The sequence below is a fragment of the Bombina bombina genome, chromosome 12, assembly GCF_027579735.1.
Source record: "Bombina bombina isolate aBomBom1 chromosome 12, aBomBom1.pri, whole genome shotgun sequence".
NCBI classification, from domain to species: Eukaryota; Metazoa; Chordata; class Amphibia; order Anura; family Bombinatoridae; genus Bombina; species Bombina bombina.
In genome coordinates this window covers 78,145,927-78,165,488 of record NC_069510.1, presented here as the reverse complement: position 1 = coordinate 78,165,488, position 19,562 = coordinate 78,145,927, and the positions used below count along the sequence as shown (strand labels likewise).

General features: G+C 39.6%; 1 protein-coding gene across 2 annotated transcripts in view; it reads left to right on the top strand.

Moving 5' to 3' along the window:
• LOC128642978 (glutamate receptor ionotropic, NMDA 1) overlaps positions 1-19,562 on the top strand; it is a 360,366-nt gene that overhangs the window by 254,761 nt on the left and 86,043 nt on the right. For both annotated transcript variants that reach the window (XM_053695888.1, XM_053695887.1), the window contains 2 exons: positions 2,142-2,299; positions 3,663-3,824. In XM_053695888.1, the coding sequence (XP_053551863.1) occupies positions 2,142-2,299; positions 3,663-3,824 (320 nt within the window). The remainder of the gene's footprint in view (positions 1-2,141; positions 2,300-3,662; positions 3,825-19,562) is intronic.

Genomic DNA, 19,562 nt, shown 5'->3' with positions numbered 1-19,562 from the left:
GCAGATAGAAGCACATATGTTCTTCTCTATAGAAGCTTGCTAATCTCCTAGATATTTCACTGTCAAATTAGGTGAATATCTTCAGCAGGCTTTGTAGTATGTAACCATAAATGCAGTACAAAAGTATCTGGATACATATATACATTATTTTGGTGATGTGAATTAATTTTTCTCCCAATTGGTCCCAATATATTACCAATATATACAATACTAGAAGGTGAGATTGAAGACGTACAGCCAGGAAAAGTGCCAATTTTATTTAAAAGTCATTTAACATCATTACATCAATTGATAACAAGTACAGCAAAAAAAAACCATTTTTTGTTTATGAATTTATCCTTTTACATATCCTTACACATATATAATATTGTTTTAAACAACACTTCATTGTGATTAAGTATGATTATCACGTTTTGTCACAATATGATATGTTAGTGGGCTGCACTATGCAACAGATCACAGCGTTGTGACACAATCAATGCTTGTTTATCATCACCATGCCTACAGTAGCTATGGTGATTTGTATACACAAAAGCACTAGATCAGCCGATTATGAATAGCATTATGGCGATCTAACGTATTTTTTCAAATATTCTTTAGTCTGTGTCACCTCTTGTTTATTACACATTTAGATGATAAAGTAGATGTGGAATTGTGACATTATAGCTTGTACACTTAGTTCTATATAGCCGCGAAACCGGAAGTGAGATTATAGCACTTCCGGTAGGCTTTAGCACAGTGGAACGCAAGATGCGTTCCACACTCAATGTTTGGCGCACTTTGGAGCAACACCTGTTTGGTGAGTGATTTGTTAAAGCACTATAAATTGTTTGAGTTTGGCTTGTTAATTTATGCTGATGAAGGGGTTGTGAACCCCGAAAACGTTCCAATAAAGAAATTTGTGGAAGACCTGAGAGTGCATTTACCTTTGTTACATATATATATATATATGTATATATATATATATAAATAAACACATACAACATACAAGCACTCATTCATCCCTACTAAGTTTCTTCTTTAGTCCATTCTTCACCTCCTCTCTATTGTTAATGTCTCGTGCTTCCCGTCTCTTATGTTTTTCTGCATCTTCCTGCCTTGCACATCTGTATGTCTCATTTACCCCTTTTCATTCTGACTATAATTGCATCAGATTTCTGACTCATTCTGTACATTTTGTTACAGGTTTGGACAGTGGGGCCCATCTATCAAGCTCTGAAGGGAGCTTGTGGGCCCGTGTTTCTGGCAAGTCTTCAGACTCGCCAGAAACAGCAGTTATGAAGCAGCGGTCTAAAGACCGCTGCTCCATAACCCTGTCCACCTGCTCTGAGCAGGCGGACAGACATCCCCGGAAAACAACCCGATCGGGTTGATTGACACCTCCCTGCTGGCGGCCTATTGGCCGCGAGTCTGCAGGGGGCGGCGTTGCACCAGCAGCTCTTGTGAGCTGCTGGTGCAATGCTGAATACGGAGAGCGTATTGCTCTCCGTATTCAGTGAGGTCTTGCGGACCTGATCCGCACTGTCCGCAAGACCTTTCATAAATAGAGGCCAAAGTCTCTCTTTCAAGTATCAAGTGGCATTTTTCCATGCATGTTTTATTTATGTATTTATTTTATAATTGCTGCTTTGGTTAACAGGCTTCTAATTCTTTATATGGCTCCCAAATATCTGTTTGTTCACATAATGCTGTCTGGATCATGACAAATGGTGCTTTTTTTTCTTTAAAGCGACATAAACCCCATAGTTTTTTCTTTTATGATTCAGATAGAGCATACAGTTTTCAACAACTTTTCAGTTAACTTCTATTATCAAATTGTGATTCTTTGTTTTCTTGGTATCTTTTGTTGAAAAGCAGGAAAGTAAGCTCAGGAGTGTGCACGTGTCTGCAGCACTATATGCAAGAACGTTACACATTAGCAATGGCACTAGATGGCAGCAGTTGCACACAACCTACCTAGGTATTTTTTTCAACAAGGAATACTAAAAGAACAAAGCAAAATCTAATAATAGAAATAAATTGATTTTTTTTTTTTTTTAAATTGTATGTTCTGTCTGAATCATGAAATAAAATATTTGGGTTTCATGTCCCTTTAATGTACTACTTATTTTCTAAATTTGCTTTTTTTTTTTCCCCTGCAGCTTCGGAATCCAAGTGACAAATTTATTTATGCTACAGTGAAGCAAAGCTCTGTCGATATTTACTTTAGACGGCAGGTTGAACTCAGTACAATGTATCGTCACATGGAAAAGCACAACTATGAGAGTGCTGCAGAAGCTATACAGGCTGTGCGAGATAAGTAAGACAACTGTCTCATTACATACAATTGTATATCACAGTGTTCTCCACAGAAATGTTTTACTAGCCGGGTGGCATTATGAAGTAGCCGGATGGGGGCAGTGTACTATTGTCTAATAATATATCATTTTCACCTACCCGAAGCATAAATTAATTGCATAATTTAACATAGTATGTATTTAAAGGGACTGTGTACTCCAGAATTGTTATTGTTTAAAAAGATAAGATAATCTCTTTATTACCCATTCCCGTTTTGCATAACCAACACGGTTATATTAATACACTTTTTTACCTCTGTGATTACCTTGTATCTAAGCCTTCGCAGACTGCCCCCTTATTTCAGTTCTTTTGACAGACTTTCATTTAGCCAATCAGTGACCTCTCACTTGTAAATCCACGGGCGTGGTCACAATGTTATCTGTATGTTTCACTTGAACTTACGCCCTCTGGCTGTGAAAAACTACCCAATGCATTGAAATAAGGGGCGGCCTTCAAGGTTTTAGAAATTAGCATATGAGCCTACCTAGGTTTAGCATTCAACAAAGAATACCAAGAGAACAAAGCAATTTTGATGATAAAAGTGAATTGGAATGTTGTTTAAAATTGCATTCCCTTTCTGAATCATGAAAGTTTAATTTTGACTAGAATGTCCTGGCTTGCTTTAATGATAATCTGTGCAATAAAAATCGAACATTTATAATACTGGCTAATTTTTAGCTGGGTAGTCAGTAAAATCAGCCATATGGTGCATAGGCTAAAAAGGCTCGCATAGAAACAGGTCAATACGGGGCTTGTTATATCAGCCCCATTATCTTTTAAAACAATAACAATTCTGGAGTAGACTGTCCCTTTAAGTTACCCAGACATGGGAATTGTCTGCATGCCTTTGGGGCCTCCAATACCGCATAGGCTCAAAGAATTTAACATTGTACAAGCAAATGCCTGTGCAGCCCTGCCCCCTGCTCTTATACAACCAACTGCATGAGAGCAGGGCTTGTCAGTCATCCAGAACTAATGATTTCAGGTTGGCAAAGCCTGCACCTTAACAGCCCTGAAGATGCATATACAGTTTCTTACATGGCAACCATAAGGTCTAAGAGTACAGGTGGGTTTTTTTAATAATTTTTAATACATGCGGAAAATTTATTTTAACATATTTTAAAATAATTATTAATTTTGAAATTATTATTCAGTTTTCCTCTTAGAAATTCCTCATTTCTTTTTTATACAGTGCTCTTGTAAACTTTATTTCATGTATTGTTATGTATAATATTTTGTCTGTATGTATAATATGATGTCGGTAATCAGTATGTATTGTTTATGAATATTGTTGTCATTAATTAACACAATCTGATGCTCCTCAGTAAGCTACACGCCTTTATTTGGGACTCGGCTGTGTTGGAGTTCGAAGCTTCTCAGAAGTGTGACCTTGTTACGACGGGTGAGCTCTTCTTCCGTTCAGGTTTTGGCATCGGAATGAGAAAGGACAGCCCTTGGAAACAGAATGTGTCCCTAAACATTCTCAGGTACGTTTTTCTTGCTAGGTCCAATCTTTGATTGGAAGGCAAATGATACAGTGCCTAGCAAAAGTATTCACCCCCTTTTTTAGTCACCACCTTTTTACCTATTTTGTTGCATTACAACCTGGAATTAGAATTTTTGGGGTTTTGTATCATTTGATTTACACAACATGCCTACCACTTTGAAGATGCAAAGGGGTAGATTTATTAAAGGTCGAGCGGACATGATTCGCTGTAACAAATCATGTCCGTTCGACCTTGCTAAATGCACAGTGAAATGCTTGTGCAATGCTGCCCCCTGCTCACACGCGGCCAATCGGCTAGCAGGAGCCGTCAATCATACCTTCATACCGCAATGAAATAAGTACCATTTATTGCTCAATCTTACTTTTAGAGATGCATAGGTTTTTGATTGGCAACACAGCAAATAAATCAAGTAATGGATTGCACCGGGCGTCTGAAAGAGGATGTTTATGCCAGTTTGATTGGACAGGCTAATGCTGACAGAGAGCTTTCTACACAGTGAGGGTAAGTGTATGAGTCTACACTACCTGTGAACTTTACGAACTCGGAGCAGGCAGGGGTAACAACTAAAGTTACCGCAAATGAATTACTTATTGTGCTCTGACTGCATTTACTCCTTGATATTCTAAAGACTGATGCTGTGGTTTATCCTGTTACATAACAAAGGATAAGCTTTCTATAGAGACCAACAGCTGTGAAGTTCTGAAGCCTTTTGTGTGATTTACACCGTTTTTCTCTATTGCCGGTTTGTTGTAGGGCCATTTTCTTTCCATTTTTTAATAATGGGATGTTCAGAGGTTCTGATATTTTTTTATAACTCAACCCTGGTCTGTACTAATCTGTACTTCTCCACATCTTTGTCCCTGACCTGTTTGGAGATTTCCTTGGTCTTCATGGAGCCGATTGCTCGGTGGTGTTGCAGATTCTGGGGCCTTTTAGAACAGGTGTATATATATATACTGAGATCATGATACAGATAATGTGACACTTACATTGCACACAGGTGGACTTTATTTAACTAATTATCACCTAGATTACAAGTTTTGCGTTCATGTTTGAACGCTGAAAAAATGGCCATTTCAGCGTTAAAACCGGAACGCAACCATTACGAGTCATGTCGGTATAGCTGTACCGCAAACATTTTAGCCTGTAACGCAACATCAGTCCCGCACTCAAAAAAATTACGTTTTTGCATGGTATTTCCATAGAGCTGCCATTACAAGTTTTGCAGTGAAGCTAAAAAGCTTGTGTTACAGCCTATACCGACATGATCCGTTCCGCAATCTGAGACCAGTAGTTATGAGTTTTGCACCACAAAACTCATAACTAAACTGTTACAAAGTACACTAACACCCATAAACTACCTATTAAAACGAGGCTTTCCTGCATCGCAAACACTATATTAAAGTCATTAACCCCTAATTAGACGCTCCCCGATATCGCCGCCACTAAATAAAGTTATTAACACCTAAACCTTTGGCCTCCCACATCACTGCCACTAAATAAACCTATTAACCTCTAAACCAGTGCTTTCCAAACTGTGTGTCGGGACACACTAGTGTGTCGGCGGCAGTGTGTTGGTGTGTCCCTGCTTCAGCACCAATTTTTTTTAATTTTTTTTTTTGGTTTCTGACTTTCCGCCTGCCTGCTACGCATATCACATGGTTGACACGTGATTGATACCTAGGGGGTCACAGATCATCTTAACCTATTGGTGCAGCTCAGTGGGAACTGAAACTATTCCCATTGGCGGCACATTGGCTCCTGACTGCACGCGTAGTCTCCTTAATTGACTCGTGACTGCATGTGTAGTCAGTGAGTGGGACAGCAGTGTGTTTGCAGCGCAGGCAGTAGTCAATCGGACTCACAGAGCTCTTAGGGTGGCAGCTTAAACGCTGAGCTGAAGTCAGAAGTCAGTGGGTTTTTTTCTGCAGCTAGCTCCCAGTAGTGCATTGCTGCTCCTGATATATGGATAGGAAGGGGAAGCTTAAAAATGCTTGATGATTAAATGCGAGTGTCTTTAGCTAATATTCCACCAAATATTCAGAAATTGTGTTCATCCCATCAACCTCATACATCCCATTAAAATAGTAAGTAGCTATTGGTGTTATTAAACTTTTTTTAATTCTTGCACATACTTACTGTTACTTGTAAATACATTTCATTATTATATCATTTATGTATGTGTCCGTATCTCTTAAAACAAGTTAGTTTAACCTCCTGTTTGCCAGTACAACTGAATTACTGTGTCGCGAAATGATGTAGGTCTAAAAAGTGTGTCGCCAACATGAAAAGTTTGGAAAGCTCTGCCCTAAACCAACAGCCCTTCACATTGCAAAAAACTAAATTAAACTATTAACCCCTAAACCTAACAACCCCCTAGCTTTAAATTAAAATTACAAGATCCCTATCTTAAACTAAATCAAAACTTACCTGGGAAATTAAAAAAAAAACTAATTTCTCTTGTTAAGTGTAGTCAGTCCACGGGTCATCCATTACTTATGGAATATATCTCTTCCTAACAGGAAGCTGCAAGAGGATCACCCAAGCAGAGCTGCTATATAGCTCCTCCCCTCACATGTCATATTCAGTCATTCTCTTGCAGCCTAACTAAAGATAGGTCGCTGTGAGAGGTCTGTGGTGTTTTTTAACTTAGTTTATTTCTTCAATCAAAAGTTTGTTATTTTAAATGGCACCGGAGTGTGCTGTTTGTTCTCAGGCAGCATTAGAAGAAGAATCTGCCTGCGTTTTCTATGATCTTAGCAGACGTAACTAAGATCCACTGGCTGTTCTTATCTGAGGAGTGAGGTAACTTCAGAAAAGGGGAATAGCATGCAGGGCCCCCCTGCAAACGAGGTATGTGCAGTAAATTATTTTTCTGAGGAATGGAATTGACTGACAAAATACTGCTGATACCAATGTAACGTAAGTTCAGCCTTAAATGCAGTGATAGCGACTGGTATTAGGCTGATGAGTGTGTGTACACTGAATGTATTTTTCTAAGGAATGGAATTGACTCTGAAAATACTGTTAATACTGAAATAATGTATGAGCCTTAACTGCAGTAAAAGCGACTGGTAGCAGGCTTATTAATAACACTTCATAACTTTTAAAATGTATGTTCAAAACGTTTAATGGCATGTTAATCGTTTTTTGTGAGGTACTTGGTGATAAAACTTATTGGGGCATGATTTTTACCACATGGCCATCTTTGTTTTCTGCATAGAAACAGTTATCTGAGCTTCTCCACTGTTGTAATATGAGTGGGAGGGGCCTATTTTAGCGCTTTTTTTGCGCTTTAAAAATTCAGTCACAATCTGTCTACTTCATCCTCCATGATCCAGATCATCTCTAGAGAGCTCAGGGGTCTTCAAAATTCATTTTGAGGGAGGTAATCAGTCACAGCAGACCTGTGACAGTGTGTTTTGACTGTGTTAAAAACGTTAATTATTAAATTGTTATCCGTTTTTGGGTATTAAGGGGTTAATCATCCATTTTCTGGTGGGTGCAATCCTTTGCTAACTTAATACATTTACTGTGAAAAAATTGGTTGCTATAACTATTTTGGTTCATTGTTATTTCAACTGTGACAGCTTTTTGTGCTTCTTAAAGGCACAGTAGCGTTTTTTATATTGCTTGTAAATTTATTTAGAAAAGTATTTCCAAGCTTGCTAGTCTCATTGCTAGTCTGTTTAAACATGTCTGACTCAGATTAATCTCTTTGTTCACTATGTTTAAAGGCCAATGTGGAGCCCAATAGAAATTTGTGTACTAATTGCATTGATGTTACTTTAAATAAAAGTCAATCTTTACATGTAAAGAAATTATCACCAGACAACGAGGGGGAAGTTATGCCGACTAACTCTCCTCACGTGTCAGTATCTTCGCCTCCCGCTCAGGAGGTGCGTGATTTTGTGGCGCCAAGTACATCAGGGAGGCCCTTACAAATCACTTTGCAAGACATGGCTACTGTTATGACAGAAGTATTATCTAAATTGCCAGAATTAAGAGGCAAGCGCGATAGCTCTGGGTTAAGGACAGAGCGCGCGGATGAGGTGAGAGCCATGTCAGATACTGCGTCACAGTTTGCAGAACATGAAGACGGAGAGCTTCATTCTGTGGGTGACGGATCTGATCCAGGGAGACTGGATTCAGAGATTTCTAATTTTAAATTTAAGCTTGAGAACCTCCGCATATTGCTAGGGGAGGTATTAGCGGCTCTGAATGATTGTAACACGGTTGCAATTCCAGAAAAATTATGTAGGTTGGATAGATACTATGCGGTACCGGTGTGTACTGACGTGTTTCCTATACCTAAAAGGCTTACAGAGATTATTAGCAAGGAGTGGGATAGACCTGGTGTGCCTTTTTCCCCTCCTCCCATATTTAGGAAAATGTTTCCTATAGACGCCACCACACGAGACTTATGGCAGACGGTCCCTAAGGTGGAGGGAGCAGTTTCTACTTTAGCTAAGCGTACCACTATCCCGGTGGAGGATAGTTGTGCCTTTTCAGATCCAATGGATAAGAAATTAGAGGGTTACCTTAAGAAAATGTTTGTTCAACAAGGTTTTATCTTACAGCCCCTTGCATGCATTGCGCCTGTCACTGCTGCGGCGGCATTCTGGTTTGAGTCTCTGGAAGAGGCCATTCGCACAGCTCCATTGGATGAAATTATGAACAAGCTTAAAGCACTTAAGCTAGCTAACGCATTTGTTTCTGATGCCGTCGTACATTTAACCAAACTTACGGCTAAGAACTCCGGATTCGCCATCCAAGCGCGCAGAGCGCTATGGCTTAAATCCTGGTCAGCTGACGTGACTTCTAAATCTAAATTGCTTAATATTCCTTTCAAAGGGCAGACCTTATTCGGGCCCGGCTTGAAAGAAATTATAGCTGACATTACGGGAGGTAAGAGCCATGCTCTACCTCAGGACAGGGCCAAATCAAAGGCCAAACAGTCTAATTTTCGTGCCTTTCGTAACTTCAAGGCAGGAGCAGCATCAACTTCCTCCGCTCCAAAACAGGAAGGAGCTGTTGCTCGTTACAGACAGGGCTGGAAAGTTAACCAGTCCTGGAACAAGGGCAAGCAGGCCAAGAAACCTGCTGCTGCCCCTAAGACAGCATGAAGAGAGGGCCCCCTATCCGGAAACGGATCTAGTAGGGGGCAGACTTTCTCTCTTCACCCAGGCTTGGGCAAGAGATGTCCAGGATCCCTGGGCGTTGGAGATCATATCTCAGGGATATCTCCTGGACTTCAAAACTTCTCCTCCACGAGGGAGATTTCATCTTTCAAGGTTATCAGCAAACCAAATAAAGAAAGAGGCGTTTCTACGCTGTGTACAAGACCTCTTACTAATGGGGGTGATCCACCCAGTTCCGCGGATGGAACACGGGCAAGGATTCTATTCAAATCTATTTGTGGTTCCCAAGAAAGAGGGAACCTTCAGACCAATCTTGGACTTAAAAATCCTAAACAAATTCCTAAGAGTTCCATCATTCAAAATGGAAACTATTTGAACCATCATTCCCATGATCCAAGAGGGTCAGTACATGACCACAGTGGACTTAAAGGATGCCTACCTTCACATACCGATTCACAAGGATCATTATCGGTACCTAATATTTGCTTTCCTAGACAGGCATTACCAGTTTGTAGCTCTTCCCTTTGGATTAGCTATGGCTCCAAGAATCTTTACAAAAGTTCTGGGCTCACTTCTGGCGGTACTAAGACCGCGAGGCATAGCGGTGACTCCGTACCTAGACGACATTCTGATACAAGCGTCAAGTTTTCAAACTGCCAAGTCTCATACAGAGATAGTTCTGGCATTTCTGAGGTCACATGGGTGGAAGGTGAACGTGGAAAAGAGTTCTCTATTACCACTTACAAGGGTTCCCTTTCTAGGGACTCTTATAGATTCTGTAGAGATGAAAATTTACCTGACGGAGGCCAGGTTATCAAAACTTCTAAATGCTTGCCGTGTCCTTCATTCCATTCCACACCCGTCAGTAGCTCAGTGCATGGAAGTAATCGGCTTAATGGTAGCGGCAATGGACATTGTACCATTTGCGCGCCTGCATCTCAGACCGCTGCAATTGTGCATGCTAAGTCAGTGGAATGGGGATTACTCAGATTTGTCCCCTCTGCTAAATCTGGATCAAGAGACCAGAGATTCTCTTCTATGGTGGCTTTCTCGGCCACATCTGTCCAAGGGGATGACCTTTCGCAGGCCAGATTGGACGATTGTAACAACAGACGCCAGCCTTCTAGGCTGGGGCGCAGTCTGGAACTCCCTGAAGGCTCAGGGACTATGGACTCAGGAGGAGAAACTCCTCCCAATAAATATTCTGGAATTAAGAGCAATATTCAATGCTCTCCTAGCTTGGCCTCAGTTAGCAACTCTGAGGTTCATCAGATTTCAGTCGGACAACATCACGACTGTGGCTTACATCAACCATCAAGGGGGAACCAGTAGTTCCCTAGCGATGTTGGAAGTCTCAAAGATAATTCGCTGGGCAGAGTCTCACTCTTGCCACCTGTCAGCGATTTACATCCCAGGCGTGGAGAACTGGGAGGCGGATTTTCTAAGTCGCCAGACTTTTCATCCGGGGGAGTGGGAACTTCATCCGGAGGTCTTTGCTCAACTGATTCATCGTTGGGGCAAACCAGATTTGGATCTCATGGCGTCTTGCCAGAACGCCAAGCTTCCTTGTTACGGATCCAGGTCCAGGGACCCGGGAGCGGTGCTGATAGATGCTCTGACAGCCCCTTGGGTCTTCAACATGGCTTATGTGTTTCCACCATTTCCGATGCTTCCTCGTTTGATTGCCAAGATCAAACAGGAGAGAGCTTCGGTGATTCTGATAGTGCCTGCATGGCCACGCAGGACCTGGTATGCAGACCTAGTGGACATGTCGTCCTGTCCACCGTGGTCTCTGCCTCTGAGACAGGACCTTCTAATTCAGGGTCCTTTCAACCATCCAAATCTAATTTCTCTGAGGCTGACTGCATGGAGATTGAACGCTTGATTCTATCAAAGCGTGGCTTCTCAGAGTCGGTTATTGATACCTTAATACAGGCTAGGAAGCCTGTTACCAGAAGAATTTACCATAAGATATGAAATAAATATTTATATTGGTGCGAATCCAAGAGTTACTCATGGAGTAAGGTTAGGATTCCTAGGATATTGTCTTTTCTACAAGAGGGTTTAGAAAAGGGCTTATCTGCTAGTTCGTTAAAGGGACAGATTTCTGCTCTGTCTATTCTTCTACACAAACGTCTGGCAGAAGTTCCAGACGTTCAGGCTTTTTGTCAGGCTTTAGCTAGGATTAAGCCTGTGTTTAAGACTGTTGCTCCGTCGTGGAGCTTAAACTTAGTTCTTAACGTTCTTCAAGGCGTTCCATTTGAACCCCTTCATTCCATTGATATCAAGCTGTTATCCTGGAAGGTTCTGTTTTTGATGGCTATTTCCTCGGCTCGAAGAGTCTCTGAGTTATCTGCCTTACATTGTGATTCTCCTTATCTGATTTTTCATTCAGACAAGTTAGTTCTGCGTACTAAACCTGGGTTCTTACCTAAGGTAGTTACTAACAGGAATATCAATCAAGAGATTGTTGTTCCATCACTGTGTCCTAACCCTTCTTCAAAGAAGGAACGACTTTTGCATAATCTGGACGTAGTCCGTGCCCTGAAGTTCTATTTGCAGGCAACTAAAGATTTTCGTCAAACTTCTTCCCTGTTTGTCGTTTACTCTGGACAGAGAAGAGGTCAAAAGGCTTCGGCTACCTCTCTCTCTTTTTGGCTTCGTAGCATAATACGTTTAGCCTATGAGACTGCTGGACAGCAGCCTCCTGAAAGGATTACAGCTCATTCTACTAGAGCTGTGGCTTCCACCTGGGCCTTTAAAAATGAGGCCTCTGTTGAACAGATTTGCAAGGCTGCAACTTGGTCTTCACTTCACACTTTTTCAAAATTTTACAAATTTGACACTTTTGCTTCTTCGGAGGCTATTTTTGGGAGAAAGGTGCTTCAGGCAGTGGTTCCTTCTGTTTAAGGTTCCTGCCTTGTCCCTCCCTTCATCCGTGTACTTTAGCTTTGGTATTGGTATTCCATAAGTAATGGATGACCCGTGGACTGACTACACTTAACAAGAGAAAACATATTTTATGCTTACCTGATAAATTTATTTTTCTTGTAGTGTAGTCAGTCCACGGCCCGCCCTGTCTTTAAGGCAGATCTAAATTTTAATTAAACTCCAGTCACCACTGCACCCTATGGTTTCTCCTTTCTCGTCTGGTTTTGGTCGAATGACTGAATATGACATGTGAGGGGAGGAGCTATATAGCAGCTCTGCTTGGGTGATCCTCTTGCAGCTTCCTGTTAGGAAGAGATATATTCCATAAGTAATGGATGACCCGTGGACTGACTACACTACAAGAGAAATAAATTTATCAGGTAAGCATAAATTATGTTTTTAAACTATAAATTAAACTATTATTATACTAAAATTAAAATAACTATCAATAAATAAATTAAATTACACATTTAAAAAAAATAACACTACTAAAAAAATTAAATCTACAATTACAAAAAATAAAAAATACTAAGTTACAAAAAAAAACACAAATTACAAAAAATAACAAACACTAAATTACGAAAAATAACTACACGTAATCTAATAGCCCTATAAAAATAAAAAAGCCCCCCCCCCAAAAAAAAACCTAACCTACAATAAACTACCAATAGCCCTTAAACGGGCCTTTTGTAGGGCATTGTCCTAAAGAAATCAGCTCTTTTGTAAAAACCTTAAAAAAATACCAAGACCCCCCCAAGAGTAAAACCCAACACCCAACCAACCGCCCAAAAATAAAAAACCTAACTGTAACAAAAACCTAAAAAGATAGAAAGTGAATAGAAGTGCGCTTAGGAACTAATACCAAGCACCTCTCTAAGAGACACTATCCCTAAAAAGTGTCAGGATATAGTAAAGGTAAAGTGTTAAGCTTTTTACGGCTTACAGATAAAGAGGGCGCCACAGGCTGAAGGTATCAGACACCAAATGTTACGTTTTATAAAAATATTTAATAGATGCAATTAAACAACCTAAAAATTAAACAATCTAAACAGGGACGTCTCCCTAGATTTAAAACTCTATGTTTCAGCTTTATGTTACAATTAGATATATAAAAGGGAAAGAGTAGGAATAAAATACATATACGATCTGCTAATGGATGCAATAAACAGTTAGTATATAAAAGAACAAGTTGATAGTCTACAATCAACAATTTAAAAACACAGTTAAGGTTGTTCTGAGAGCTTAGATATAGGTATGCCCATGGGGATATATCAGTTATTTCCCAAGTATACTGTGGGATAAAAAATGGCGTGGAACTTTCCAACTAAAAAGAGGTTAGCAAAAGGATGTACAGTCCACCTAAGAATTGATTATATAACTTGGGTTCGATATATATAAACACAGTATTAGCAGCGCTTTACTTTACCGCTTGTTCAGTCTTCGGTCACACCAGGGACCACTACGGAATCCAAGGCAGTCTCTCCCGAGCTGCAAACACAGACCACACACGTGTTGGGATGGCGTCTGACGTCACGCCTCGTCCGTTCGTCTCCTATATAGAAAATTGGGAGCGTACTTGTATCAGTTGTAGAAAAGTTGTAAATATTGTTACTTCCTTCAGTACTCCAGCACTGTGTTGTGCTTTTAGACTTGTAAATACAGTGGGATATTTAGATTCATCCACACTGTAAGATTAAGAGAGTTGTAGCGAAGAGGTTAACCCGGGTTAAAATAGCAATACTGTTCATAGATATAAGGTGATGTTTAGTCACTCCTGGTATACTGCTACAAAGTCACAAGGCAATCGATGCGTTTCACCCACCTGTGGGCTTTATCAAGATAATTGTGACTTGCAGCAAGGACCTTTTTAAATGTTCAGAATGTGTGTGATTGGCTGTGTGTCTAATTGGTGTGTTCCATTTACAGCAGAATTTAAGGTGGTATATACTCATTCCTCTGGTTCATGTTCATGCATCCCAAGTAAAAAAACATGTCGTTGATCCAATGAATTCCTCTGGCACATACACTTGCAATTCATCCTAGCTTCCTTGAGGTATGCTCCCCATAAGCACTCCTGTTGCAAAGCAATGCCTATTGAAATTGCAACATACCAGATATAGGTTCAAATATAGTTAGTCTCTCAGGTGTGTGGGCAGATCTTACGGATTAATATTCATCATTCATATAAAACATAAAAAACATTTTGCCATATATATAGATAAAATATTCAGATATGATATTTCTTTTAAACAAGAAGATCTATATGTTCGTTAACTTTCTGGATCTTGAAATTATGGTAATTAATAATAAAATAGAAACCAAAACCCACTTTAAAAAAGTAGACTGCAATAACCTGATACATGCAGAAAGCTGCCATTTAAAAATATGGAAACATAACATCCCATATGGACAGACCTTACGTATTAAAAAAAACTGTTCTAGAGTAGAGGATTTTGAGAACCAGGTTACAATTCTGGCAGAAAAATTCCATAGCAGAGGCTATGAAGTTAATAACATAAATAAGGCTATTGATAAAGCAAGAATGACAAATAGGGAAAATCTATTGGATTCCAAAATTAAGACCAAAGACACTACTGATAAAATCAAAGTTCCTTTCATTACTGATTACAACGCTGACCATACCCTTATTAAAAAAATAATAAGGAAAAATTGGTATCTGTTAAAAGAGGACAATATAATTGGTGCACAGTTAGAAGATAAACCCACATTTATTTTTAAGAAAGCTAGGAATTTTAAAACAATGTTAGCTCCTAGTGAATTCAAGATAAGTTCAACAACTAACTCTCAGGTAGACATGATGGGCAAAAGACCTACTGTTTTTTTCCCTTGCTACACATGCAAGGCATGTAAACACAGTTCAAAAATGAAGGCACTTAAGATTAATAACTCCAAAAACATTTTAACCATAAAAGAAGTTATAAGATGCACACACAAAAATATTATTTATGCACTGAAATGCTCGTGCAACCTTTTTTATTTTGGTGAAACTACTCGATGTCTCAAAGATAGGATAAGGGAGCACCTATTAAGCATAGAAAAAGGGAGGGATGACACCTCGCTGTACAAACACTTTAAAGACACTCACCATGGTAACACCAAAGAATTAAGTTATTGGGGGATACAAAAAATTAAAGGACACTGGAGGGGGGGGAATACAGAGAAAACACTATTAATTAAAGAAGCGGAATTAATTTATAAATATAGCATTTTATATCCACAAGGGCTTAACTCTGAACTAGATCTTTCACCTTTTTTATTTGAATAAACAAAATAAATTTATTTTATTAAAACCCCTAAATTCTAATTTTCTCTTTTTTTCTTCTTTTTTCCTTTGTTCTTTTTTTTCCTTTTTTTCCCTTTTTTTTTAATTTTTTTTAATTCACATAATTTTATGGGTAGCACTGTCATTTATTCAGACTATACACACCTTATAATATTTTAGAACGAACATATAGATCTTCTTGTTTAAAAGAAATATCATATCTGAATATTTTATCTATATATATGGCAAAATGTTTTTTATGTTTTATATGAATGATGAATATTAATCCGTAAGATCTGCCCACACACCTGAGAGACTAACTATATTTGAACCTATATCTGGTATGTTGCAATTTCAATAGGCATTGCTTTGCAACAGGAGTGCTTATGGGGAGCATACCTCAAGGAAGCTAGGATGAATTGCAAGTGTATGTGCCAGAGGAATTCATTGGATCAACTACATGTTTTTTTACTTGGGATGCATGAACATGAACCAGAGGAATGAGTATATACCACCTTAAATTCTCCTATAAATGGAACACACCAATTAGACACACAGCCAATCACACACATTCTGAACATTTAAAAAGGTCCTTGCTGCAAGTCACAATTATCTTGATAAAGCCCACAGGTGGGTGAAACACGTCAATTGCCTTGTGACTTTGTAGCAGTATACCAGGAGTGACTAAACATCACCTTATATCTATGAACAGTATTGCTATTTTAACCCGGGTTAACCTCTTCGCTACAACTCCCTTAATCTTACAGTGTGGATGAATCTAAATATAATATAATACAGTCTAAAAGCACAACACAGTGCTGGAGTACTGAAGGAAGTAACAATATTTACAACTTTTCTACAACTGATACAAGTACGCTCCCAATTTTCTATATAGGAGACGAACGGACGAGGCGTGACGTCAGACGCCGTCCCAACACGTGTGTGGTCTGTGTTTGCAGCTCGGGAGAGACTGCCTTGGATTCCATAGTGGTCCCTGGTGTGACCGAAGACTTAACAAGCGGTAAAGTAAAGCGCTGCTAATACAGTGTTTATATATATATCGAACCCAAGTTATATAATCAATTCTTAGGTGGACTGTACATCCTTTTGCTAACCTCTTTTTAGTTGGAAAGTTCCACGCCATTTTTTATCCCACAGTATACTTGGGAAATAACTGATATATCCCCATGGGCATACCTATATCTAAGCTCTCAGAACAACCTGAACTGTGTTTTCAAATTGTTGATTGTAGACTATCAACTTGTTCTTTTATATACTAACTGTTTATTGCATCCATTAGCAGATCGTATATGTATTTTATTCCTACTTGTTCCCTTTTATATATCTAATTGTAACATAAAGCTGAAACATAGAGTTTTAAATCTAGGGAGACGTCCCTGTTTAGATTGTTTAATTTTTAGGTTGTTTAATTGCATCTATTAAATATTTTTATAAAACGTAACATTTGGTGTCTGATACCTTCAGCCTGTGGCGCCCTCTTTATCTGTAAGCCGTAAAAAGCTTAACACTTTACCTGTAACAAAAACCTAAGCTACCCATTGCACTGAAAAGGGCATTTGTATGGGCATTGCCCTTAAAAGGGCATTCAGCTCTTTTTCTTGCCCTGAAAAGGACATTTAGCTCTTTTAAGAAATCCCAAAACCTTAATCTAAAAAAAAAAAACACCCAAAAAAAGTTTAAAAAAAACCTAACACTAACCCCCGATGATCCACTTACAGTTTCTGAAGTCCGGACATCCAGACGGCAAAGTCTTCATCCAGATTGCGAAATCTTCATCCAGGCGGCGAGGTCTTCATCTAGGCGGCATCCTCTATCTTCACCCCGGCGGCGCGGAGCAGGTCCATCCTGAAGACATCAGGTGCGGAGCATCCTCTTTATACGGTCGCTGCCATATACTGAATCTTCAATGCAAGGGAGCCTTTTCAAAATGTCGTCCCTTGCATTCCTATTGGCTGATTTGATTTTTGAAATTCAAATCAGCCATTAGGATGAGAGTTACTAAAATCCTATTGGCTATTCAAATCAGCCATCATGATGAGAGCTACTGAAATTCTATTGGCTATTCGAATCAGGGGCGCGATCCGATATAGATCGCAGTTTGTGGCGCAAGCGAGGGAACCCACGTCGCCCGCAGTTTCAGCTCGCAACTCGAGCCATCCAATATGCGGCGCCGTCACTTGCTAAAGTGGCGCAAGTCTCACAAACCAGCGATGTCCAGAAATCTGCGTAAGTACAGATTTTTGGAGTCGCCAGTGACTTGCGCCACGTTAGAAACTGCCGGCGCCTATAAAACCTGACAAAAGTCTAAATCACCCGCACTGTCTAACACGCCTCCTAAACATAGCCCGACACGTCTAACACGCCTCCCTAACAAAGCCCGACACGTCTAACCCTCTATCCCCCCTCACTATCCTAACAATAAAAAAGCTATTAACCCCTAAACCGCCGCTCCCGTACCCCGCCGCAACCTAATAAAGTTATTAACCCCTAAACCGTCGCTCCCGTACCCCGCCGCCAGCTATATTATATCTATAACCCCCTAAAGTGAGCCCCTAACACCGCCGCCATCTATATTAAAATTATTAACCCCTAATGTAAGCCCCTTACACCGCCGCCATCTCTATTAAAATGATTAACCCCTAATTTAATCTACCTACCCCGCCGCCAGCTATATTATCTATATTAACCCTAAGTATATTATAGTTAATATAGGTATTACATTATATATATTAACCCTAATTATATTAGGGTTAATATAGTTACTATAGTATTTATATTAACTATATTAACTCTATCTAACCCTAACACCCCTAACTAAATTTATATTAAATTAATCTAATTCATTTATAAACTAAAATATTCCTATTTAAATCTAAATACTTACCTATAAAATAAACCCTAAGATAGCTACAATATAATTAATAATTACATTGTAGCTATGTTAGGGTTAATATTTATTTTACAGGTAAATTGTTAATTATTTTAACTAGGTATAATAGCTATGAAATAGTTATTAACTATTTAATATCTACCTAGTTAAAATAATTACCCAATTACCTGTAAAATAAATCCTAACCTAAGTTACAAATACACCTACACTATCAATAAATTAAATAAACTACAAACATCTATCTAAAAATACAATTAAATTAACTAAACTAAATTACAAAAAAAAAACACTAAATTACAAAAAATAAAAAAAAAATTACAAGATTTTTAAGCTAATTACACCTATTCTAAGCCCCCTAATAAAATAATAAACCCCCAAAATAAAAAAAATTCCCTGCCCTATTCTAAATTAAAAAAAATTCAAAGCTCTTTACCTTACCAGCCCTTAAAAGGGCCTTTTGTGGGGCATGCCCCAAAGAATTCAGCTCTTTTGCATACAAATACAATACCCCCCCCCCCCATTACAACCCACCACCCACATACCCCTATTCTAAAACCACCCAAACCCCCCTTAAAAAAGCCTAACACTACCCCCCTGAAGATCTCCCTACCTTGTCTTCACCACACCGGGCCGAACTCCTGATCCGATCCGGGCGATGTCTTCCTCCAAGCGGCAAAGAAGAATTCTTCCTCCGGCGATGTCTTCCTCCAAGCGGCAAAGAAGAATTCTTCCTCCGGCGACGTCTTCCTCCAAGCGGCAGCAAAGTCTTCATTCTTCCGGCGGCATCTTCAATCTTCTTTCTTCGCTCCGCCGCCCAGGAGTATCCATCCCGGACGACTACTGAACTACGAATGAGGTACCTTTAAATGACGTCATCCAAGATGGCGTCCGCCGAATTCCGATTGGCTGATAGGATTCTATCAGCCAATCGGAATTAAGTTAGAAAAATCTGATTGGCTGATTGAATCAGCCAATCAGATTCAAGTTAAATCCGATTGGCTGATCCAATCAGCCAATCAGATTGAGCTCGCATTCTATTGGCTGTTCCGATCAGCCAATAGAATGCGAGCTCAATCTGATTGGCTGATTGGATCAGCCAATCGGATTTAACTTGAATCTGATTGGCTGATTCAATCAGCCAATCAGATTTTTCTAACTTAATTCCGATTGGCTGATAGAATCCTATCAGCCAATCGGAATTCGGCGGACGCCATCTTGGATGACGTCATTTAAAGGTACCTCATTCATAGTTCAGTAGTCATCCGGGATGGATGCTCCGCGGCGGCGGAGCGAAGAAAGAAGATTGAAGATGCCACCGGAAGAATGAAGACTTTGCTGCCGCTTGGAGGAAGACGTCGCCGGATGAAGAATTCTTCTTTGCCGCTTGGAGGAAGACATCGCCCGGATCGGATCAGGAGTTCGGCCCGGTGTGGTGAAGACAAGGTAGGAAG